The sequence below is a fragment of the Syngnathoides biaculeatus genome, chromosome 14, assembly GCF_019802595.1.
Source record: "Syngnathoides biaculeatus isolate LvHL_M chromosome 14, ASM1980259v1, whole genome shotgun sequence".
Taxonomy (NCBI): Eukaryota; Metazoa; Chordata; class Actinopteri; order Syngnathiformes; family Syngnathidae; genus Syngnathoides; species Syngnathoides biaculeatus.
In genome coordinates, this window is record NC_084653.1 from 24,301,941 (window position 1) to 24,327,600 (window position 25,660).

Here is a 25,660-nt window from a genome sequence, read left to right on the forward strand (position 1 = left end):
GTCTCATAGTTCCCCTTCTTCTTCATAAAGGGAGCCCACATATTATAACCTAACCTTAAAACAAAAGTTGATAAAAAGATAAACATATATGTACGTTCGCTGTGTTCGTCTTTCTGAGACGTCCGTAGCGAACTTGAGCGCTCGGCGACCAGTTGTCGAATGGCGCACGTTGAAGCACGGGTGGGGACGTTCCAGACTGGCCGGAGGTTTACAAAATATACTCATACTTAATATACTTAATCACGAGGAGACTTTTCAGCACGGGGGAGCGCTCAGACCATCACACCGGACTCAATCGTTGTGGTGACTCCCAATGAAAGCAGGAAAGGAAACCCTTGAACACTTCACAGCGGAATTTGGTGACTTTTTTTTTTTTTTTTAAATCCACTCTCAAAAACACAACACTGAATTTTATTTTAAAATATTTTTATTTTCCTAGGCTTCGCATCACCGTCAATAACAATATGCATCGTCATGGGTTTGTCTTTATTCGGATTTCTGGCGTTCTGTGTATGAATTCGTATCACAGCCGGCTGCTTCTATCATGCAAATCAAGTCGTTCTGATGAATATGAAAATGCTCACGGTCAGTTTTGCGTACAAAGACCCTTCATAGACAAGCGTGCGTCCCGTTTCATATCGCAATCTCTAGAAGCAACGCGTATTATTCAGAAAAATTCATACGCACATTTGAAATGCTTTTCTAAACAACTGGAAAAGGTTATTTGAAAGACTTTCCTGAATAAATCACTTAAAAGGTTTCATACACGATAAAAAAAAAAAAAGTACATAACAGTAATAGTATAATTTAAAAAAAGCATACACATTTTATTGCTGTTTCATTTTTGGTCCAATATGTCCTAGTTATTATTTGAAATGTTTTCTGTTTAGTTCACTTTAACCTTGTTGGTTCTTCTCCGCTGGACTGACAAAAACATAACTGTGTGTATCCAAGTGAGCAAAAATGTTGCTTTGACTGTTTTTGAGTCCGAGGTATGCACGGAAAGATGAAAAATGAATGTCAGAATGTTGGCGACCCCCCCCAAAAAAAAAAAATAGTGATTGACATCCCGTGGAGGTGTAAATACCAGAACTCGATGTTGATCCGAAGAGCTGCTGCGAGGCGGCGCCGAGGTCGTCAGTCGGCTGCAACAAAAGCGAGCAGAGTCAATCTGAGTTGGGCAAAAAAAAAAAAAAAAGAAAAAAACAAGAATTTGAACGTTGGCGGTCTTAAATTTTGATTCTGTTCAAGCCCGGCAGGCGGGACGGTCTTTGATTTGATCGGAAAAAATGACAAAAAAGTGGAATTCCAAAGATCAGGGACTACTTTGTTGAATGTTTCTTCCCTTCCTATTTCCCTTTTCACTCTCACACTTTACAGTTGAACACAGCCACATTCTTCCATCCGTTTTCTTTGCCGCTTATCCTCACGAGGGTCGCGGGGAGCGCTGGAGCCTATCCCAGCTGTCAACGGGCAGGAGGCGGGGTACACCCTGAACTGGTTGCCAGCCAATCGCAGGGCACTCACAATCACACCTAGGGGCAATTTAGAGCGTCCAATCAATGTCGCAAGTTTTTGGGATGGGTGGCACAGTGGATCAGCTGGTAAAGCCTCACAGTTCTGAGGACCCGGGTTCGAGCCCAGCCCCGCATGTTCTCCCCATGCCTGCGTAGGTTTTCTCCAGGCACTCCGGTTTCCTCCCACGTCCCAAAAACATGCAACATTAATTTGACACTCTAAATTGCCCATAGGTGTGATTGTGAGTGCGATATTTGTTTGGTTCTACATGCCCTGTGATTGGCTGGCAACCAGTTCAGTGTGTGCCCCGCCTCCTGCCCGTTGACAGCTGGGATAGGCTCCCGCACTCCCCGCGACCCTTGTGAGGATAAGTGGCAAAGAAAATGAATGGAAGAATGTGGATGTGTTCAACTGGAAAGTGTGAGAGTGAAAGGATGGATGTTTTTGGGATGTGGGCGGAAACCGGAGTGCCCGAAGGACAAACCGCAAAACCGAACATGCAAACTGCACACAGGCGGGTCCGGGATCGAATCCGGGACCTCAGAACTGTTTACCAGCTGAATCACAGTGCTACCATCCCCAAAACTTGCGACATTAATTGGAGACTCTAAATTGCCCCTAGGTGTGATTGTTGTCTGTCTCTATGTGCCCTGCGATTGGCTGACGACCAGTTCAGGGTGTGCCCCGCCTCCTTCCCTTTGACAGCTGGGATAGGCTCCCGCACTCCCCGCGACCCTTGTGAGGATAAGCGGGAAAGAAGATGGATGGATGGATGGATGGATGTTTTTTGGATGTGGGAGGAAACCAAAGTGCTCGGAGGAAAACCACGCAGGCACGGGGAGAGCATGCAAACTACACACGTGCAGGTCCGGGATCGAACCCGGGACCTCAGAACTGCGAGGCCAAAGCATTGATTTATATTATGTGTATGTAGAGGCAACGAATTGGACCGGCTCACCTTCTTTGCGCAGGAAGCACTTCCAGAGACAGAAGCAGAGGGCCAGCACCAGCAGAGCGGCCACCGTCGTCACGGAGATGAGGATGGCCAAGGCCGTCCCGACTGCGAGGACACGACACGCGCGTTAGCCTGCGGAATCTACGGCGGGAGAACATTCGTGGGGGGGGGCGTTCTGACGGACTTTTGGTGTTCATGGACACGGCGATGGGGGCCTCGAGCCCCCTGTGGTGCACCAAACACTTGACGGAGACGTCCTTGAGCAGGCCCGAGCGCAGGGTGAGGGTGCTGACCGCCAGCGTGGTGCCGTCGCCCTGCGGCACCAGCGTTGTGACGGGCGGGCCCAGGGTCCGGTTGTCCCGCTCCACGTTCCACGCCATCTCCACGGGGGGGCGCGACACGGCGCTGCAGTTGGCCTCGATCACGCCGGCTGACGTGCTCTTGTAGCTCACCTGAGGTTTGGGCAACGCTAGTGAAAAAAAAACAAAACGAAACAATGAAAAATTCATTTTGGGACAGGAATCTTGGGCGGCTGGTAAAGTGTTGGCCTCACAGTTCTGAGGACCCGGGTTCGATCCCGGCCCTGCCTGTGTGGAGTTTGCATGTTCTCAAATGGGCACTTCAGTTTCCTCCCACATCCCAAAAACATCCAGCCATCCATTTACTTAGCCGCTTATCCTCACAAGGGAGTGCTGAAGCCTATCCCAGCTGTCAACGGGCAGGGGGCGGGGCCGGGGCCCACCCTGAACTGGTTACCAGCCAATCGCAGGGCACATAGAGACAAACAGCCGCACTCACAATTAATATTGTGTGTTTGTGGGATGCGTGAGGAAACTCCGGTTACATGAAAAACTAGTTATTAGTCATTAATACATAAGAATAAGTATTATTTCAAAATAATTAACCTTACAAAAATGGATTTCAACATAATTATAACTCAAACTAAAATCATCATTTCATATTTCATAATAAATTAGTTAAGTAGAAAATGCAATTAAAATACAGTACTGGTACTTATAATTACGATAATGTGGGAGAAAACAGGAGTGCCCGGAGAAAAGCCACGCAGGCACGGGGAGAACATGCAAACTCCACACAGACGGGGCCGGGATCGAACCCGGGTCCTCAGAAGTGTGAGGCCAACACTTTACCGGCTGACCCACCATCCCACCCACGTGCAACATTAACTAGATTGCCTCTGGCTGTGATTGTGAGTGCGACTGTTTGTCTCGACGTGCCCTACGACAGCCTCCAGCGCTCTCGTGACCCTCCTGAGGATAAGCGCCTAAGAAAATGGATGGAAGAATGTGAATGAGTTCCACTGGAACGTATGCGAGTGGAAAGGGAAATGGGAAGAAACACGTGAGAGTGAAACAGGGAAGGGAAGAAACAGTCGACAAAATATTCCATGATCTTCAGCACTCCCCCACGAGCCCTCGTGAGGATAAGCGGCAAAAGAAAATTTGCATTTAAAAACTTTAGCAAGCACGACTCCGACCGCTTTCGGCTTCTCCTCGTCCAACAGTCCCGTCAATCCCGCTTCAATTCTCGATTTGGATTTTGCGGGCCCCGGGGGACAAAGAAACCAGGTCCGAGATCCCGGGGCAGGTTTTTTAGGTCAGCGAATTCCAGGAGATCCGTACGGGAGCTTGCGTCTGTTTTCAATTTGCTGTTCCGAGGAGGGGAAAAAGGTCGACTGGAACGCTTGCGTTGGCAGCTCCGATATTTCCTATATCCGATATCAGATATTTGGACGTGGTACTTTCAAACGCTCACTGAAAAATTCACTTCAACGGTCATAAAACACTCGCGCACACCTATTATATTCATATCTGAAATTGTGGTATGTGTGCGCCGACAAAATCTCGACTGAGATTTTTGTATAATGAAGGAGAAAATTAATAAATACATGGAAAACTAGGACCATGTAAGTAGAAGTACACGGTAAAACAATTATGTAATTTATGCATGCAAAGCATATAGCAGAGTGAGTCTATATCACAAAATGTTGATGCATTACAAAAATGTGATTTGCTTATTATAAAATACTGTCAAAAATATAAAGAGATATGTTAATGAATCATTTTTTGTTTGCAGTCTGTTGCATAATTTTCTATAGCTTTATTATTATTTTGTGTGTATATTAACCATTAAAGTTGTTTATGTCACAATTGCAGCATTTTATTTTATTTTTTGGAAATTGTGTTATTTTGATTTAGTTTGTAAATTGCACAAAACGCAATTTATTATTTGTAATCAAATTACTATATTTGTTTTAATATAATCAATTCTGGTTTACACGTATTTGGAAATATTTGGTAAAAGTGTGTGTGACATTTTAGGAGCGAGTTCATTTTTTTTCTTGATATAACTTTATCGGATTTCAGTTTTTTAAATTTACGCAGAGTGGTTTTTTTTTTACTGTCAAAAATATAAATAGATAGAGGTATGTTATTGAATAATTTTTAGTTTGCAGCCTTGTGCATAATTTTTATTCATTCATTATTATTTTGTGTGTGTTTATGAACGGCGTTAAAGTCGTTTATGCCACAGTTGCAGCATTTTTTTCAAATTATCGGTGTTATTTTGATTTCGTTTATAGATGGCATGAAATGCCATTTATTATTTTTAATCAAATTAATACATTTATTTTATTATAAACATTTCTGGTTTACATATATTTGGAAATATTTTGCAAGGGTCTGCATATTGTGTGTCTGTGTGACATTTTAGGAGGTAGTTCATTTTTTTCTTGACATAACTTCATCGGATTTCTTTTTTTTTTAATTTATGCCTTGTGTTGTTTTTTTTTCTGTCAAAAACATAAAGAGATATAGGCATGTTAATGAATCATTTTTAGTTTGCAGCCTATTCATTTATTATTATTTTGTGTGTGTGTGTGTATGTTTATGAACAGTGTTAAAGTTGTTTATGCCCCAATTGCAGCATTTTATTTTTTGAAATTAGTTTATAAATTGCACGAAATGCCATTTATTATTTTTAATCAAATTAATATATTTTTTTACTATAATCATTTCTGGTTTACACGTATTTGGAAATATTTTACAAAAGGTCTGCATCATCAGATTTATTCCTTATTATTAATATTGTGCATCAGTGTGTGACATTTTAGGAGGTACAGTAGTTTTTTTTCTTGACGTAACTTTATCGGATTTCATTTTTTTGCATTTATGCCTTGTGTTGTTTTTTTTATAAATATGTTAATGAATCATTTTTAGTTTGCAGTCTGTTAAATTATTTTTATTCATTCATTATTATTTTGTATGTGTTTATGAACGGTGTTAAAGTCGTTTATGTCACAATTACAGCACTTTATTTTATTGAAATAAGGGTTATTTTGATTTACTTGATAAATTGCAGGTAATACCATTTATTATTTTTAATCCAATTAATATATTTGTTTTATTATAATCATTTCTGGTTTTCACGTATTTGGAAATATTTTGCAAAAGGTCTGCATCATCAGATTTATTCCTTATTATTAATATTGTGCATCTGTGTGTGACATTTTAGGAGGTCGTTCATTTTTTTTCTTGCTGTAACATTTTTTTCATTTATGTCGTGTGTTTTTTTATGTTTTTTTTTTACTGTCAATTATTTAGCAATGATCAATAATGATTTATCGTGATATAGTCCTGAATATAGAAAAGTGATTTTAATTTTTTTTTTGTTTAGAAATCTAATGCGCCCACAACCCGACGGCCGATGAGTGGAATAAAATGAATGGATGGATGGATGGGTGGATGGATATGCAGTGTAAGAGGGAGGGAGGGAGGAAAACAATCCAAATGCTAATTGTGCGACACAAAAAGAAGCAGCCACTGTACTGTACTGTAGTGTTCCGAACAAAAGCGCACGTGTTTGTGGAAGAGAGAGCGATAAGGAGAGGGAGAGGGGAGGGGGTTTGAACCCGAACGCCAAGCGGAGACAAAGCACACAAGGCCGACCGCTGTGCGCCGACAACACTGACGGCACTCACGCGTCGGGGCCTCATCCGCGGCGCTGCGTACGGAATGAGCCGGGAAGGCAAGAGCAACATTCCTGCTTTAAGTCTCAAAACACGGCACGGCTCTCCCGTATGCAGTGGCGGTTCTAGGAGAGAGTACAGGGGCCTGCCCCACCGAATACTGTGCTTGACCCCCCCGTGGCTCCTTCTCAGTTTCGATCAAGCCAGCCCCAAAAATGACAAATGTAACACGACGAACTGCGGTCCAGGCAGCATTTGCTTCAATGCCATCGACCGGCTCATCCAAACAGCGACCTCGTCCGTCGCGTCCGACCACAGCGTCAAAATCTACGACGTCTCTCGCTGGCAAACGGACATAGACCAGTTCGACGGCACCGACGGACGGCTAGACGACCAGCAATACGAGCGCGGACTTACTGAACTCAACACATCGGCCGTCACCAACACCAGGCCGGCCTACAAGGCTAACATCGTCCTTGTGAGGCTACCCGCCTCCAATTCACGACGACGAACGGTCGAAGCCTCGGAAGCACGCTCGGGCTTCTGTCGCCTGCTGAACACCTCCTAACACCGCCTAGACGACACAGTCGCCGACGTCTGCCCGGACCGTGGCACCGGGCCACACGACACGCAGCAACACCTGTTCAACTGCCCGGCGCCCCCTACTACGCTCACGGCAGAAGATCTATGGCGGCGACCGCTTTCCTACGGCTATAACGCTTTCGCACGATCGTCTACGTCGACGCAGCAACAGTGTCACCCTGGCTATCACAACAACAACAAATGTAACATCGAAGTGGTTTTGGACTGCTGTCATTGAGCGACAAGACATATTAATCTCAGTTTCAAAAAGATTAGCGAGTAAAACATCACTGAAGTCATGGGAAAGACTAGTGGAGGGCAAGACTCAGGACGGAAGTCGGTATCTGCGAGCAACAGTATGGTTTCACGCCTAGGAAGAGTACCACAGATGCAGTATTTGCATTGAGGATGCTCGTGGAAAAGTATAGAGAAGGTCAGAAGGAGCTACGTTGTGTCTTTGTAGACCTAGAGAAAGACTACGACGGAGTACCAAGAGAGGAAACCGCGGTACTGCATGCGCAAGTCCGGTGTGGCGGGAGAAATATGTTACAATACTACAGAACATGTATGAGGGAAGCAGAACGGCGGTGAGATGTGCCAGGTTCAGATGTGTCAGAAGAATTTAAGGTGGAGGTGGGACTGCATCAGGGATCCGCACTGAGCCCCTTCCTGTTTGCGGTAAAACAGAGTATGTGTGCGTGAATGAGAGGTGCGGTGGGGGAAGAGTCAAGCTCCAGGGAGAAGAGATAGCGAAAGTGGACGACTTCAAATATTAGCGTTCACAGCTAGCACGCTCACCGTACGTGGAGAGACACACAGTGGAGCTCTTGGGACCGTCCGCTCGCGTGCTGTACACACAAGTGTAGCAGCCTTCGTCCCGGATGGCCACCGGCTGGATGGTGAGGGTGCTGTCCGACAGGGAGGCGCTGAGCCACGCCCGCCCCTGGTACGCGGGCTCGACGGCGGGGTCGCTCCTATCGGCGTAGGAGGCCACGTCCGAGGGGATCCCCCCCGGCGCCGCGGCGTAGCGCCAGCTGACCTGCTCCACCTTCTCGGGGAGGCCGTAAGAGCACGACAGGGTCGCCTTCTTCCCGCTCACCGCAGTCTTGTTGCCGTCGGCCGTCACCGATGCTGCGGGGGGTGGGGGTGGGGGGGTGTCAGTGAATAGAAGAATGGAGGGAAGCAGGGATGGCAAAGAACGAGAACTTGATGACAAAAAAAGGAGAGAAAAGTTGGTGGTGGGAAAAATATGGCCCGTGGTCCACATGCTGCCCACGCTGTTCTTTAACTCGGTCCACTGAGCATTTACATTCTCAAGAGTTGTACATTATCTGTTGCTTCAAATTAGCATTTCCCCTTAAAACTAGTTAATTAAAACACATTTATCCATTTTCAACTCGTTTTGCGTTCATAAACCTCGACGGGTAGGTTTCCGATGACGTCGCCGCGGTCCCAGGATTCCCCTTTTCTACAAGATGGGAAAAATTAACGATAGAAAAAAAAATGTCACGCTTCACCTATCACCTGTGTTCTCTGACCTCTATGACACACAAGATGGCGGCTGTTTACAAGGCATGACGGGTAATTGGAAACCTATTTGTGGTGAATAAATGAGTCAAAATATCAGTGAAATGAACACTTTGACTTATGCGTTGAAAATATTGTAATTTAAATGATTAAAGATCCAAGTTGCAACATTTTTTTGTAAATAAAATTAGTATAATCTTTGATGCTTTTTAAAAAAATGTGTTTAGATGATAATTTAGCTTGGAAAATGCCCAAACTGTCCTTTTTTCCAAGCTATCCTAATTGGTCTTTCCTTGTCTTATCGCGCATATTTATTATGCGACATGTAAATGAGTGTCGCTTTGATCGGACTGTTCATCTTTCCTTGGCTTCATGGCGGCTCCCATCTCGGTTCGCCTCAGAAAGTTGTTGGCGCGATTCCTTTCAATTTCTTTCCCTTCCCAGTTCTGTTCCCGATTCCAGCCCCCTTCGGCCCCGGCCGTTGTCAAGCACAATTTACCGAGCATTTGATCGCTGGTCCTGGAAATGTACATGCGGTATTTCCTCTGCGAAAACTGCTTGTGAACCGCTTGGACGTTGTCAGCTCTGAGGCGCGGATTCCGACCGAATCACATCTGCAAATCGTTATGCGTTTTTTGTTGTCGTTTTCCCTCCACCCTGACGTGTTGCACTTCTTTCACCTGATGACTTATTTATTCATACCCCCCCCCCCCTTAAAATTATTTTGTCTACCGCCAGCGGCCGTGCTCTCGGGACCTCATCTCCGGCGGCGGTCAGGGTTAGTAAATATTTTGAAAATATGAAAGTGACGAAGAAAGATAATGGGCAGCAGCTGTTTGAGCACCGTCCCCCGCCTTCTACGAACCTTCCCGACTGAGGTTGACCTTGCCCCCTGCTCACTTTGGGCAAGAGGCGTACACCCTGGACCGGTCGCGGGCCAGTTCACATTTAAGGCCAATTCGGTTTTCCATGGGGCTCCCTGTGTGGCTTTTCTCCAGGCACTCCGATTTCCTGCCGCATCCCAAAAACATGCAGCATGAATTGGACTTTTTAAATTGCCCCAAAGTGTGATTGTGAGTGCGATTGGTTGTTTGGTTCTACGTGCCCTCCGATTGGCTGGCGACCATTTCAGGGTGTACCCCGCCTCCTGCCCGTTGACAGCTGGGATAGGCTCCAGCACTAACTAACTACGAAAATGGATGGATGGATTTCTTATTCCAGGGTTATTTTGCTGTTTTAACATCCATCCATCCACTTTGCCGCTTATTCTCATAAGGGTTGCGGGGAGTGCTGGAGCCTATCAACAGCTGTCACTGGGCAGGAGCCGGGGTACACCCTGAACTGGTCGCCAGCCAATCATAGGGCACATCGAGACAAACAGCAGCGCTCAATCACACCTACGGGCAATTCATCCATCCGTCCATCCACCCATCCATCTTCTTAGCCGCTTATCCTCACAAGGGTCGCAGAGAGTGCTGGAGCCTATCCCAGCTGTCAACAAGCAGGAGGCGGGACACAATTTGAACTGGTCTCCAGCCAATCGCAGGGCACATTGAGACAGACAAACAGCCGCACTCACAATCACACCTATGGGCAATTTAGAGTCTCCAATTAATGTTGCATGTTTTTGGGATGCGGGAGGAAACCGGAGTGCCCGGAGAAAAGCCACGCAGGCACGGGGAGAACATGCAAACTCCACACAGGTGGAGGCTGGGATCGAACCAGGGACCTCAGAACTGTGAGGCATGTATTAATATTTTCCGATTAAAACTCACATTCACATTTTGACCAACTGTTGTATCATTGAACCCTATTCCAGTAGTTACAATAAGCACTATGCAAATTAGTTTTTGATTTATTATTGTTATTGTTTTTGTCTTTTGTCAATAGTTAACTTCTTTCTGACAATTGAATGTTGCTTAAAACAAGGGCAGTCCATTTGATAAAGCTTTTTTCTATTATTTTCTATGTGAGATTTTTTTCCGTTTTATATATATATATATATATATATATATATATTACACTTGTACGATGTTAGTATTTTACTTTAAACATTTCCTGTGCAGTCACAGGAAGTTTTACGATTAGTGAATAGTTTGAGACTGGAACGGATTATTTCTATTTCCGTTATTCATGATTTCGCACGATGTTGCTTTGATTCTATCCAAGATGGAAAAAAAAAAAAAAAAAAAAAAAACGAGACAAAACCCAACAACAACAAAAACAAGACAAGGATGCGCAACACATCTCAGTCTTATTTTCTTGGACCGATCCAAATCCTTTTCATTCTCGAAGGAATGCGAGATCAACTCCCCGGGAGGCCTGGCAGCAGATTTTACACGAGGAGGCTTTGAAATGGAGCGTCTGAACTTCACCCCCGGGAGGAGAATCTTTTCCTGTCGCCGTGATCATAACTCACCCGGACCTCAAAGAGAGACCCCCCCTCCCCCGTCTTCCATGTGTTCGTGACTTACAGCCGCAACAGTACACTTGATTTCTGGTCTTAATCAACGCTCAGTGAAAAAAACGGATGTCTTTAAATTCAAGACGACACACGCATGCGGGGAAATGACGGACAATTACAAATCGGAAGAAGCCCCGCGATTGGCCGAAAGTCAGCCGGGATAGGCTGCAGGTCAGCTGTGACCCTAATGAGGATGAGCGCGATAGAAAGCTGACTTTTTAAAAAGCTTTTGGAAGTTTTATTATGGCGCACTGAAACTAAACATGACATACAAATTGTCATGAGCGAGAGTTGGCCTCTGCCAAGAGGGGCGTGGCCACGCCACTGCCAAGAGGGGCGTGGCCACGCCACTGCTCTGGGGGGGTGACACCTGTCCAATCTCCACCGCTGCAAATAGTGTCGTGTTGAGTTATCCTTGTCACAGCGTTTCTGTGCCGCCACAGTTTAGTCTTGTCTTAGTTTGTTTCATAGTCATAAAGTCCTAGTTCATGTTTCCTAGTCATCAGACCTCGTTGCGTGTCTTTTGGATCCTGCCTAGCCTAGCGTTTCTGTACCTCTACCTTCTCGGACTGCTTACACCGTGCGTGACCTCAGCTTTGACTAAAAACTACGCCTGAGATCATGCCCTCGTCTTGGAGTCCTGCATTTGGGTCTAGCCCTGCGCCGGAGGTTTTTTGACACAAATTTCTGGAGAACCTTTGCCCCCCACCCCTCCCAAAAATAAAAGCAACAAACACTTGTAATACTACACCCAAGTGACCAAGAAAAAAATGCTACATTCCTCCTTAAAACGTCAATTTTTTGTCACCATTTTTCTATCATTTGTTCCTAACAACTTATTTTTACACATACATGGCAGTTAATATAAATGAATGTCAAACAATGAATTGTCAGTCCAATTAGAAAATGTGACTGTTTCAAACTTGTACCAGTACTAGAATTTATTATTATTATTAATCGTCAGCACAACGAAGGGCGGCCTTTACTCACCGGTGACGGTCAGGCAGGTGCGTCCTCGCTTGGCGCCAGATTGCGCCATCTCGAAGACGCACGTGTAGCAGCCTTCGTCCCTGAAGCTCACCCTCTGGACGGTGACGGACGAGGTGTCCTTGGAGGACGGGGTGAGCTCCACGTGCTGCTGCCCGCTCACGCTGTCGCTGTTGCCCGGCTGGTAGCTGAGCAGCGTCTGGTTGTTCGGGTCCAGCCATCGCACTCGCCGCACGGCGTCGCTTCTGTCCTTGGAGATGGCGCACGTCAGCGTGAAGGGCTTCCCCACGCCGGCCTGCACTCGCTCCGGTGCTGTCACTTTACCTTGGGGCACATATCATAAATTTATCGGTGTTCCTATTACCAATTGATTGTCTTCACACTTGAGTGAAATATTCGATGATTCTTTTGTTTACAGCAAACAAATACCCGAACATTCAAAACGCATCCCTAGCACATTTGTAGTTTACTATTTCTTCATCATATTCCCATGTTTGCAGTATTAGTGTAGCTGGTTTTCTCCAGGTGGGCACTCCGGTTGCCTCCCACATCCCATAAACATACAACATTAATTGAACGCTCTAAATTGCCCATAGGTGTGATTGTGAGTGCGGCTGTTGGTCTCAATGTGCCCTGCGATTGGCTGGCGACCAGTTCAGGGTGTACCCCGCCTCCTGCCCGCTGACAGCTGGGATAGGCTACAGCACTCCCTGCGACCCTCGTGAGGATAAGCGGAAAAAAAAATGGATGGGATAGTGTAGCTGGTCTAAGAAACTGATATATCTCAACAAACTTTGTACGTCAAAAAGGAGCTAAGTTTTGCCTGTGTTATTCCAGGGAGTCTTCGCCGCGTTAATGTTCACGTTTTTTTTTTAAATCAATCATCAATCAATCATTTTAAATCATCATCTGTACGGCATTTATATTAAGGGTAATATTGTAAGATGAATTTGAATTATTTTTGTTGTTTAATTGCTGCGGCTTAAACTGGTAATATAGGCTATAAGCTATCCGAGCCCTGTGAATAGTTGTGAATTTTGCATTATGAATGAAACATCCATCCATCAATTTTCTCAGCCACTTATCCTCACGAGGGTCCCGAGTAGTGCTGGAGCTTATCCCAGCTATCAACAGGCAGGAGGGAGGGTACACCGTGAACTGGTTTCCACCCAATCGCAGGGCATATGGAGACAGACAACGATCGCACCTTGGGGCAATTTAGAGCGTCCAATTGATGACGCATGTTTTTGCGATGTGGGAGGAAACCGGAGTGCTCGGAGGAAACCCACGCAGGCACGGGGAGAACATGCAAACGCCGCACAGCTGGGTCCCGGATTGAACCCGTGACCTCAGAACAGTGAGGTCAACGTTTTCCACCGTCCCGCATGTATGAAAGAATTGAAATGAATTCACTTTTTTTTACAATTCAAAATGATTCAATCTATGGATTGGGAATTTGAACACGATGTGTATTTACCTTGTAGTTTCGCCACCAGAACAAGGAGCAGACACACCTGCAGACATTTCCAACAGGAGGCCCGGATCATCATCATCATCATCATCATTGCTCATTTAAAGGGGAAGATGAAGATCTGGCGAAGGGAAAATAATAAAAAAAAAAAAAAAAAGATTTATAATTCAAACTGCAATTTGTGCAATACCCCAACTCAACCAACAGCCGTGACAAATTAAGGCAGTCTTAAGTACGAAAAACCCCAAAATTTATAAATTTTTTTCCCAAAAAAAAAACCAGTAAATTTGAAAAGTCGTAAAAAGCAACATTTACAATTTATCATTAAAAATATAAGTCCAGATAAAGCGCTTCTACATCTGAACTGTATTGACTGTTACAGAAACCTAAAAGAATGAGTTATGAAGATTATTATTTTTTTTTTAGGTCAGCTCTCCAATAAACTTTATTAGGTGACTGTCGAATAAATTTGTGAAGCGACGTCGCAATAGAACAGAAAACAGCACAACGTACAAGTAAATCAAATGCTGACAGTATTTTAATAAGTGATAATTGTGCCAGTAAATAAATACACAGCCCTGTAAAAGTAACCAAATCATACTATAAAACTATTCAGGAGTAAATCCAAAACCAGAGACTCACCTCTTCTCGTGTCCCGACGACGCTGGGGTGGTGGGGGGTGTTCTCCCTCAGCGACATATCACAAGTAACATTTATTTCCTAACATCACGCAGACTGCGACAAAGACTTTTTTTTTTCCCCCGCGAGTGTTTCCAATTGTGAGCGCAAATGTTCAGCAGCGGGCTGAAGCGCCGGATTCCAGTGGAATGGACCCACGGGGGGGGGAAGACGGTGAGAGGAGAGAGAACAATTTGGTACCGTTGGGTCAGACTCAGAGCCCCCTCTAGTGAGCAAGGCTTTTGGGCGGTGCACATTTTTTTTTTTTTTACCAAGACATACCGAAAGTACTTTCCAACATCTATTTAAAGGTCCCGCATTCTGGACCTCCATGGTGTGACAAATACTAGTTTTAGAAAGTGTCAGTTTTGTCACACAAGTATCCAGAAAGGCACCTCTGACAGTTAACTGTTGTTTGACCCAGTTTTGTATCTGCTTTTTCCATATTTGGCTAAACCTCCCCGCCCCCTTGCTCTGATTGATCGCTTCCATGTCGACGACCCAGTTGTGGGAGTGTAACGGTGTGATGTTGTGCACTATAATAGACGCAGTCGTTCTTTTCAAGCCTATTACTGATGTAAGGAATTGGGTGTTTCAAAATGTTCATTGTAAGGGGGAAATGCAGTTGAAGTGTTGGGCAAAGATCTGAGAAACTCTTTTATTTTGAAGCGGTAGTCTGATGCGGTGCGACGAGATCACTTCCTCTGGCGTTTCTGACTGCTAAGTGAGTGTCTTTGGGAAGAGAGCTCTGTGAACATTTATTAATGTGTCTCATTTTTCAGAGAGGATTGAACCGGGTTGAGACCAAAATACACAACACAGAGTTAGACCAACTACATGAGCACACATGGACATCGTTGGCTCGGAGATCTACGCTAGCGACGTTGATAAGCGCAAGAAATCCAAATGAGGTGAATTCAGGCCTCTCGGCAGAAAAACGTCTGCAACGTGTTCAATGATTTTAATTCATAATTCAAATGTTTACAGAGGCATCATACAATTTTACATCCCAAATACTAGAAAAGGTATGAATGCAACCTGTTTCAATTAAAAAAGGAACCTGTGGGCCAATAGGAAAACAAGATATCATACTCTGCAACATCTGCCAGCGGCACGGGGGAGGACCCAAATGCAGGACTTCCACGCAACGGCATAATGTTCAGAGTGGGCGTATTCCAAAAACAGGTCAATCCTAGGTGTACCGGTCTGAGAAGGCAGCGGCACACAAACGTTAGACGAGTGGTGAGGTCCAAAGGCCTGAAACGAGGTCCGATGACTATGAGGCAAACTAAGAAATGTGACAAGACGGGGTCAAACTCAAGGGCACAGAATGGCCGTGAGTAAGGAACAGCAGCAGACTGTCGCAGAATCCAGTGAAGCATGCGCAACGAACTGGCAAATGCTGATGACATATTTAACACCTAATATCTCAAATGTGACGCAGCTGGGCCAGGTGTCAGAGGTGGCCCCGCCCAGAGCAGTGGCCTGGCCACGCCCCTCACAGGAAGCGCCGCCCGCGACGGTGGCCAGACCTCGCCTACGACAATCCGGCGTGCTCCGTCCGTCACGATCGTCTTCACTCATTGATGGAGAGTATTCTGATGGCGTGCACTCCCTCGACGACGCAGCGCACTTGCCTGATGGCGTCCTTCTCCATGATGGGGGCCATCTTGACCAGCAGCGGGTTGTAGGGTCCGTTGTGGGTATCCGGTTTTAAGGTCTTGGCTTCGACCCGTTGCCGAGTGAGCAGGTGCAGCTGTTGGTTCTCCCGCCGCAGGTCCTTATTGCGCCGCTTCAGGGCGTCCTGGTGGACCTGGGCGGCGTTGTAGCGCTTCATCAGCTCGGGGAACTCGAACATGTGTGAAGGCGCCACCAGGCGCGTAGCGAATTCCTCCGCCACTTCTTGGGGGTCCACCTGCTCCTCCTTCTGCTGGGCCTCTAGGTGGCGGCACATCTCGGCCACTTTCAGGAGCCGGGCGCCCTTGGCGATGATCAACCGCAGGGTGCTGGCGGCGGCGTTGCTGTGCATGCTGACCTCGTTGATCATGATCTGGACGGGAACGCGGTCGCGAGCCATCTGGCTGAGCAGCATGTGGATCTTGGCCTTGGCGTCGTTCCGGGCCGCCGTCAGCTTGGCCGTCATGGTGGAGTTGCTCTTCTCGGTGGCCTCCAGTCGGGACTGCACCTCGATGATGGTGTTGTAGAGCGCCACGCCCTTCTTGGACGTGGTCACCGAGACCTGCTTCTTGGCCTCCATGCGCTCCACGTTCTCCATCTCGTGGAGGTAGCGTTCCTCGGCCTTCTGGTTCTTGAGGACCTGCACGTTCTGGTCCAAGAAGCACTCCTCCACCTCGAAAGCTTTCCTCTTCTCGTACACCGAGTGGGCCTCCATGGGCTCGCTGTAGAGCATGTGGATGATGGCCAAGGCCTGCTGGTGGTGACGCTCCAGGTGGACCACGGTGTCCTCGAAGCTCTCACGGGACTGCAGAAAGTAGGTGGCCATTCTTTCGCTCAGCAACTCCAGCCTGTGGCCCAAAGCGTCCTGGCCCGTGTCCCACTGCTGCTGCAGGAAATCGAGCCGCTTCTCCTGCATGGCGCGCAGACGCTCGACGTGCTCGCGGTGCACGCGCCAAACCTGCGCCGAGAGACGCTCGCCCTCCTGCACGCCACAGGCGAACCTCTCCACGGCGCGGTTCAGGTCCTGGTCCCGGCGCTCGAACGTACGGCGGAGCGCCGCGATGTCCTCCTTGAGCTGATCGCAGCGGTTGGCGCGAATCCCGAGCCTGTGCGTGTCCTTCAGCTTCACGGCGTTCCCCACCGTGTACGCGTCCTCCTTCTTCAGCTTGTCCCGCAGGATCTGCGGACGCAGGCTGGGGTCGTCCCCTGCACCTTTGCCCTTCTTTCCCTTCTTTTTCGGCATCCTGACGTTCTCGCGCGATGCAAAATTTTTGAAAACGGGCCCGTCCAGAAGTCTGGATTTGCACTGAAAGTGGGAGCCGCAGAGATGACATCACTCAATGTCATTTAGTGTGATGCATTAAGGGAAGTTTGGTCTTTGTCTAGTGATGTGCGCCACTGTCATGATGATGTTGTCCCCATCCCCTTGCCTTCCCGATTTGAGTACAAATTTATGGCATATGGAATTCCACAGAAAGAGACCAAATCCGATTTTATCAAATGGATTAATTGTTTTACAATCCACATATTTGTACACCTTAAATGGTGCTTGGTCTTCATTAGGGTTCATCTTAGCCCTGTCACTGGTTTTTCTCTGGCTTTGACTTTACAGTACACTCTGGATTGTTTGCTATTTAGAGTTTATGAATAAAATCAAGTTCATTATCTACATATTATTGAAGAGGAGGCTAATTGTGATATTTTTTTACATTTAATTTTCCTTATTATTCTGATATTACATTTAATCAAATAAATTTCATTCCAGCATTACTGCAAAATAAAAGTTCAACTGGAGCTCATCGTCCTCCAGGTGGTTAAAAGTACACGTTGACCAAATTTTGTAATAACACGAATTGTACTGCTCCAATATGGCTGCCCGACACACGCATGGGAGGCTTGTTTATATTGGGCGCAATAAACTCGTATTTTATTTGAATCCAAAAATATATATTAATAAATTTCAAAACACTTGCCGGTGCTGGTGGACATACCAATTAAAAATACAAGAACACGAGCGTATACATTAGTTTATAATGTTTCGTGATTGCATCATAGATAAGCGACGGAAGTGCACCGTGGTACTGTCACGATGACGTAATATTTAGACGACTCTTGTCACGACGCACAAACAATAACATTTCGTCCATTATGATTAGAATAATTGTTTATCGCTCAATGCTGGTAATTGTTTTTTGTGTCAGCATGACCTAAAAAGCATTCCCTACTCTCTTCCTGATGTATACCCGATTATTTGGTGGATTGAGGGCCGTTTAATAGACCTAAAATGTCTTTTTTGGTGGATTCTGTCGTCATGTTCACCTCTCAGGTAAAATAATTTTATTTTGAGTTACAATATTCACAGCTTTAAGTAATTATTTTTTCTTTCAGTCATTATACGCCTTGGTGTAACAGCCCATATCACAGCGTTAGGAGTAAAAATTCGCTCGAAATAATACACTGAATCCACTTGTACGTTCTTTTGAATGTGTTCTGAAATATTAAATCATAACGCAAGAAGAGTTATGAGTTCACGTTTTATAATTTTAATAAAAATACATTTATCTAATTGTGTATTTGGATTTATTATAAAACTATTTGTTGTGTCTCGTAAAATACGAAGGTGCTGTTCTTTGGATTTGGCTGGCTATTCTTCATGCGACAGCTATTTAAAGACTATGAGGTATCCATAAAAAGTGTTATGTACGGTATATACAAAATAACTTCGTAATGTATTTGTATTTGAAGTGTTTTTGTTTACAATGGCAGGTGCGTCAGTATGTGGTGCAGGTGGTCTTCTCCGTCACCTTTGCATTTTCGTGTACCATGTTTGAGCTCATCATCTTTGAGATTCTGGGTGCCTTAAGTAGTAGGTGAGGAAATTATGTTTTCTTTGTCCCCTTTTTTAAAAAAATCCATTTATTTTCTGTAGATCTGGTACTCATAAGTATTGAAATTCGCCAGGGCACACAGATTACCATACATAATGTAGAGAGAACCAATCATTCATCCTCACGTTTCAACCAATGCACAATTTTGAGTCTTTAACAAAAATAACATGCATCAGTCACTGTGATTTGACGGGCGCACATGCGCGCCATCGCACTCGCAAATCTGTGCAATCGGGCACGAAAAATCTTCACCGATGTTCCCTCTAAGCTGCGCCACTGCGCAATTGACCCCTCCGTACAGGGCACTTAACCACGCCTCCTGAAGTGACGTCACGCACAAACAGTAAAAATGGCAAATACAATACATTCTGAACTGAGACAGACTCCGTGCTTCTGATTTCATTCAACCATTCACACGTAGCAATGTTATGCTAGCGGAGAACGTCTCATTCATTTATACGAGACGTGTATTAAAAATCAAATTTAGGGCATATCTTCGTGCAAACACAGTCTGGTTAAGCTTCTGGCCGCGAGCCAGCAAGAAAGCGACACGTTTGTGCAGTCCGATCATCGCTAAATATCGCTCAACAAAGAATAAGTGTGGCAATCGTTCACACGCAGCAGTGTTATGCTAGCGAAGAACTTCGAATTCATTTATACGAGACATGTATTGAAAATAAATATAGGGCATACCTTCGTGCAAACATGTGTTCCGGTTGATATTAGATGGATTTAGTTGATGATGCGGTCTTCCACAAAGTTTGATCCATCGAAGGCATTTTTCGTACTGGGTCTTCGGTTTTGGAAAGGGTACGAATAGAACTCCACCAACTGGCCTTTCAGGATACCTGTCGTCACTATTACAAAGTCCGTGACTACACCTCTTCACCATATTTTTTGTTAAATAACCCAAATACGCGATAAAACGTTAACTAAACCTAAACTGGACCATGCAATGTTGTCTGAGAAAATGGCAGGAGCAAAAACGGGCTTTGGTTTATGCAGATCTCTGGCCTCTGATTGGTCAGTGACGCGGATTGCCCAATATCCACGGAGGGGTCAATTGCGCACTTGCCACATGTGAAAACCGATCCAGCACAGTGAACCACAGCCTGACGTCTTTTTTTTTCACACGGAAGCACATGGTCTCTAACAAGGAGCTGCTGCTCAGCTGACTTCTACTTGCGAGTTGACCTAGCACCGCCCCCCTCTGATCTTAAAGGGGTACACTCACAATTACAAACAGAACACCCACCTGTAACTTTATATCCGCGGGCATGACTGACCACACCTGTACATTTTTCAAATGTGAGTAACTGATGCATGTTATTTTACTTTTTTAATTTAAATTTAACATTTTTAAACATTTAAAATGTCCCTGCAGCTCCAGATATTTCCACTGGAAGCTGAATCTTTACGTGATTCTGCTGGTCCTCATCTTCGTGGTGCCTTTCTATATCGGCTACTTTGTGGTGAGCAACATTCGCCTGTGTAAGTAAACAAGCGCGTTACAATTTTTTTTTTTTTTTTGGGCACACCCACTGTATACGACGCAAACGCTCGTTTGCTTTGCAGTGCACAGACAGAGGTTGCTGTTTGCCTGCGTGGTGTGGTTTACCTTCATGTATTTCTTCTGGAAGTTAGGCGACCCTTTTCCCATCCTCAGTCCCAAGCACGGTGAGTCGGCGTGCCGTAACCTGACATTTATCGTGCTGTACAATTACGTCATTCGGTTTTTACGCTTTCTCTAGGGATTCTGTCCATTGAGCAGCTCATCAGTCGTGTCGGTGTGATCGGAGTCACGCTCATGGCCTCTTGTCTGGCTTTGGTGCCGTCAACTGTCCTTACACGTACATGTCTTATTTCCTCAGGTAGGCTCCAACTCTTGGTCACTCCGATTCTCTCTGTTTGGCCCGTTATTGTATTAACGTCTGACCATGTAATTTAATATTAGCTAATCGATGACAGGCGTGTACAGTAGAGCCTCGGTTCTCAACCACAATCCGTTCTAAAAGGCGCTTCGAAAAGCGAATCAACCGCCGCGCAAGTTACGTTATTTCCGGGTTTTGAGCTTCACTCCCCCTCCCCCCCCTTTTTTTTTTTTCATTTTAAAGCGCATTTATTTTGTTTTTCCACCCTTATCAAAAAACATTAATTTGCCGGTTCTTAGTAATTTTTCATGATTGACAGAAACGTGACCGACAGCGACATTCTCGCTTTGGAGAGACGGCTGCTTCAAACAATGGACATGATCGTCAGCAAGAAAAAACGGTAAGCCCCGTGATAATTATCCGTTCTCTGTGTTAAAGTTTTGAAGAAAAAAAAAAAAAAAAAATTGAACCAACTTGACGGTCAGCATCGCCATGACGCGGAGGCAGATGTACCAACGCGGAGAAGATCAGAACAAGCAGACGGGATTGTGGGGCATGATCAAGAGCGTCACGTCGTCGCAAACGGGCAGCGAAAGTAACCTCCGTCTGAAATGTCGCGGCGTCCAATCACTGCGCGCACGTGACTCACGCGTTCCCTTCGTCTTCCACGCAGATCTGTCGCTCATCCAGCAGGAGGTGGACGCTCTGGAGGAGCTCAGTCGGCAGCTTTTTCTCGAGACTGTGGACCTGCAAGCCACCAAGGTGAGACACGCACTCGGATTTGTGATGATTAGCATATTTCATACACATGGAAATTATGATGGAATAAATTCCTAATCTTGGGCTACAGCTACTGAATCTTTTTAGAATTGATTATTCTAAAATTAGTTTTGCATGATTAAACAACAAAATGTGAAGGCGAGGTGCAGGTGTCGTTGTTGCCCACGTGGGGTCGCCATGCTGGCTTTTCACACATTTTGCGACTTGTACTTGGAGGTTTTCCAGGTAGGGCCACTGATAAAAAAAAGACTGGATAGCGTACACATCAAGCGGTATATCGATTGGTTTAAGACAGTTGGCCGCCATTTTGGTACTCCCAAAACGTGTGGAACAGAGTTTACAGGTTGGATTATGGCGGGGTTTTATTCAAAATTAGGCATGTCGAATTAACTTGACATTTTTTCAGTTCTGGTAACATGAAGGATTTTTAATTCGACTTGGTAAGCCAAAAAAGGTGAAGGGCAAAGGAAAGACATAGAACAACTGTGACTAGCAAGAAAGCTTGCATATAACCTAGAGCCCGATTTCCGTGACGTTAACTTTTCCCAAAATACGCTGTGAAGCGCTATCATCATAACATGGAAAAAACACAGCATTTTTTTGTCTTAAAAGCATTCAATTTCAAGTTAAACAGTTCGGTATATTTTTGAAAATAAGGAATCGCAATGGGAGAATACATGCGAAACGCAATGTTTATTTGTTGTCTCTGCGACGTCCCATTTTAGACAGAAAATCTAAACTTGTTTCCTTGCATTTGAAAACAAATTCAATTTACAGAGTTCTGTATTATGAAATTCATCAAAAATTTCACAGAAAATGTCTTTTCTTGCTTTTCCACTGATGAAGTTTGGGAAAATATTGACATCGCTTTTTTGCGAAAAACTGTCGGCCTAAAGGTGAACCAAAGAGTGAACAGTGAACAACAACAACCATGAACAAAACTTTCTTCAAGTGAATTAAGCTCATCAGAAAATTGAAAAAAAAAAACCTTTCTAAACTTTTACAGTGTCAAAGTAAATCTTTCTAACTTACCTGTGGAACGTTTTCTCTCAGCCACAAAAAAACTGGCGATTAACGCAGGTCGGCATGGTTGTTTTGGGAGTATCAAGATGGCTGATGGCGACTTCACTTTTGGTGGCCAGTTATTTATTTATTTTTTGTTTGTTTTTGTTTTCGATCAGTGGGTGGGGCCTGTCGAGTCCATGAGAATCATTCAGCCAATGAGTGTGTTCAAATGGCTGTTGAGCTCTCAGGTTAGCGCTGGAAGTTAAATGGCTAGCCGGAAGTTAGCCAGTGTAACTTGGTGTCATTTATGGCCGTAGTCACTCTTATCCATCCATACATTTTCCAAGTTGCTTATCCTCACAGGGGTCGCGGGGAGTGCTGGACCCTATCCCAGCTGTCAATGGGCAGGAGGCGGGGTACACCCTGAACTGGTCACCAGCCAATCGCAGGGCACATCAAGACAAACAGTCGCACTCACGATCACACCTAGGCGCAATTTAGAGTGTCCCATTATCGTTGCATGTCTTTGGGATGTGGGAGGAAACCGGAGTGCCTGGAGAAAACCCACGCAGGCATGAGAACCTGCAAACTCCACACAGGCAGGGCTGGGAATTGAACCCGGATTTCAGCCGTGTTCCTATCTTTACAGGAGCGCATCGAGTACTCCAAGACATTCCAGGGAAAATACTTCAACTTCCTCGGCTACTTCTTTTCCATCTACTGCGTGTGGAAAATTTTTATGGTGAGGAAAGACGTGCGCAAACGCTCTCCTAATATTTTGAATTGCGCAAGATGCGCTCGGAAGATGATTTGTTTATCCGCCGTAGGCCACCATCAACATCGTGTTCGATCGAGTTGGGAAGACGGATCCGGTGACTCGAGGCATCGAAATTACTGTCAACTACTTGGGCATCCAGTTTGATGTAAGACCTTCGTTTTTACATTCTTCACATGAGAAATTTTCAGGATATCGAATTATTCGCCACAGAGCTTTTTTTTTTGTGTAGAACATATTTTATTTTGCAACACTGACATCAACAGGACATTTGCAGGTCCATGGCAAATTTAGCCCAACACTTATTGTCAAAATATGACCAGCAGGAGTCATCCTTTTTTTCCCACAATTCATTCTTTAAAAAGGTTTGCAATAGAAAAAAAATATTTTCTGTATTTTTAAAGGATAGTTTTATTTTTAGCTAGAATTTAGATCATAATTTCGTAAAATATAATAACTTTGGGAATGCAGAAAACCTGCATTTAGTGTATTTGTAGCAGCTTATAAAAGATTGCCCACTAGGTAGAGCAACTACTCATGTTTTCATCTCTATGCGTACTGCCAATGGATTTACAGTGACGAAAATAAGTATTTGAACACCCTGCCATATTGCAAGTTCTCCTACTTAGAAATCATGGTGGGTTAGAAGAAGGTTTTGTGTTCAGATGAGTCCAAAACGGAACTTTTTGGTCATAATTCCACTAACCGTGTTAGTTCCATCCCAAGAACACCGTCCCTACTGTGAAGCATGGGGGTGGTAGTATCATACTTTGGGGGTGTTTTTCTGCACATGGGACAGGCCGACTGCACTGTATTAAGGAGAGGATGACCGCGGCCGTGTATTGTGAGATTTTGGGGAACAACAACCTCTTTCCCTCAGTCAGAGCATTGAAGATGGGTCGCGGCTTGCTGGGTCTTTCAACATGACAATGACTTGAAGCACACAGCCAAGAAAACCAAGGAATGGCTCCCTAAGATGCATATCAAGGTTGTGCCGTGGCCTAGCCAGTCTCCAGACCTAAACCCAAGAGAAAATCTTTGGAGGGAGCAGAAACCTGTCTGATCTAGAGAAGATCTGTGTGGAGGAGTGGACCAAAATCCCTCCTGCAGTGTGTGCAAACCTGGTGAACAACTACAGGAAACGTTTGACCTCTGTCATTGCAAACAAAGGCTACTGTACCAAATATTAACATTGATTTTCTCAGGTGTTCAAATACTTATTTGCAGCTGTATCACACAAATAAATCGTTAAAAAAAAATCATACATTGTGATTTCTGAATTTTTCTTTTTAGAATACTTCTCTCACAGCGGACATGCACTTACGAAGAAAATTTCAAACCCCTCCTTGATTTCTAAGCGGGAGAACTTGGCAATGTAGCAGGGTGTTCAAATACTTATTTTCTTCACTGTATAGTTATGAATATGAAAATTGCCCGTATGTCTCGCTCTCAGGTGAAGTTTTGGTCCCAGCACATCTCCTTCATCTTGGTGGGCATCATCATCGTCACGTCCATACGAGGTTTACTCATCACGCTCACCAAGGTACAAATTCCACAAGGCGACGCTTGTAAAGCTCTGGGGGGGTTGAGGGGGGGGGGGGCCAAGGCCCGTGGGCTGTCTACGCTCATCGTAAAGTGACGATGGCCTATGGAGGACTTTGTAAAATAAGTAAAAATGGCCACTGTGTTTCTCCACTGCAGTTCTTTTACGCTATCTCGAGCAGTAAGTCTTCCAATGTCATCGTGTTGGTCCTGGCTCAGATCATGGTGAGTTTCTCTCCTTTTAATTTTTATTCAGATCCCACAGCGGCGTGTTAATGTGTGCGTGCGTGTCAGGGCATGTACTTTGTGTCGTCGGTGCTGCTCATGCGCATGAGCATGCCGCTGGAGTACCGCTCCATCGTCAGCGAGGTTCTGGGAGAGCTGCAGTTCAATTTTTACCACCGCTGGTTCGACGTCATCTTCCTGGTCAGCGCCCTGTCCAGCATCCTCTTCCTCTACCTGGCCCACAAGCAAGCGCCCGAGAAGCACATGACACTGTGACACACCCCCCCCCCCCGCCCACCTCCACCACCACCACCCATTTAAACCCACCATCATGTTCTTTTGTATCATTGCAATGGTTCCAACCACTTGTTCCTGAATCAGGAATTTTTTAGTGGGCCCTTAAATACAGTGTGGAATAAAAAAAATTCCATTTGTTCCTTGCTAAATTGTTTTTTATTTTTGTGCTACTTTTTGTCCATTTTTTTTTTTTTTAGTGTGAAAACACTGGAGTTGTTTCTATCAATATCTCAATTCACGACATTCTCTTATTTCACAGTGCGATTTCTCGAGCGTTCAATAAAAGACGCGTGTGGTGGAAAAATGACTGTTCCTTTCTCAGATATGTATTTTCCATATTGGTCATTTTTTTTCCGACAACAGTATTTTACAGCTGGTTGGGCCAACAACAAAAAAGTCAGGCGATTGAACCACTGAATAGACAGTGACT

At 45.1% G+C, this 25,660-nt stretch overlaps 3 protein-coding genes across 4 annotated transcripts; 1 reads left to right on the forward strand and 2 right to left on the reverse strand.

The window, feature by feature from the left end:
• Window positions 1-337: 337 nt before the first annotated feature.
• zgc:113337 (uncharacterized protein LOC503741 homolog) lies at window positions 338-14,361 on the reverse strand. Of its 2 annotated transcripts, none has more exons than XM_061840791.1 (7): window positions 14,135-14,361; window positions 13,499-13,613; window positions 12,025-12,345; window positions 7,842-8,174; window positions 2,658-2,942; window positions 2,477-2,578; window positions 338-1,171 (listed from the first exon to the last, which is right to left on the reverse strand). In XM_061840791.1, the coding sequence occupies exons 2-7, from the start codon at window positions 13,584-13,586 to the stop codon at window positions 1,167-1,169; spliced, it is 1,134 nt and encodes a 377-aa protein (XP_061696775.1). In that variant the 5' UTR covers window positions 13,587-13,613; window positions 14,135-14,361; the 3' UTR covers window positions 338-1,166. The 2 variants fall into 2 exon arrangements, with proteins under 2 accessions (XP_061696775.1, XP_061696773.1); XM_061840789.1 differs by having other exon boundaries at window positions 340-1,145.
• Window positions 14,362-15,249: 888 nt separating this feature from the next.
• LOC133512433 (dynein regulatory complex subunit 2-like) lies at window positions 15,250-17,114 on the reverse strand. Its single transcript, XM_061842052.1, has one exon. The coding sequence runs from the start codon at window positions 17,088-17,090 to the stop codon at window positions 15,747-15,749; it is 1,344 nt and encodes a 447-aa protein (XP_061698036.1). The 5' UTR covers window positions 17,091-17,114; the 3' UTR covers window positions 15,250-15,746.
• An 826-nt stretch (window positions 17,115-17,940) lies between these two features.
• On the forward strand, window positions 17,941-25,512 carry si:ch73-390b10.2 (Golgi pH regulator). Its single transcript, XM_061841397.1, is given in 15 exon segments — window positions 17,941-18,173; window positions 18,468-18,527; window positions 18,614-18,717; window positions 20,120-20,226; window positions 20,311-20,412; window positions 20,487-20,543; window positions 20,546-20,606; window positions 20,926-21,006; window positions 21,092-21,201; window positions 21,280-21,368; window positions 23,041-23,133; window positions 23,219-23,314; window positions 24,620-24,709; window positions 24,868-24,933; window positions 25,003-25,512. Coding segments are annotated over 15 exon segments (1,365 nt in total). The 5' UTR covers window positions 17,941-18,131; the 3' UTR covers window positions 25,210-25,512.
• The last annotated feature ends 148 nt before the right edge of the window (window positions 25,513-25,660 follow it).

Bases quoted from the DNA above. Each gene is read 5' to 3' on its own strand.
- LOC133512433 (XM_061842052.1), bottom strand. From the start codon at position 17,090: ATGCCGAAAAAGAAGGGAAAGAAGGGCAAAGGTGCAGGGGACGACCCC.
- zgc:113337 (XM_061840789.1), bottom strand. From the start codon at position 13,586: ATGATGATGATGATGATGATGATCCGGGCCTCCTGTTGGAAATGTCTG. The intron at 12,346-13,498 runs GTAAATACACAT...ATGTGCCCCAAG, and splicing joins TCTGGTGGCGAAACTACAAG to GTAAAGTGACAGCACCGGAG. The intron at 8,175-12,024 runs GTGAGTAAAGGC...CACCCCCCGCAG, and splicing joins CACCTGCCTGACCGTCACCG to CATCGGTGACGGCCGACGGC.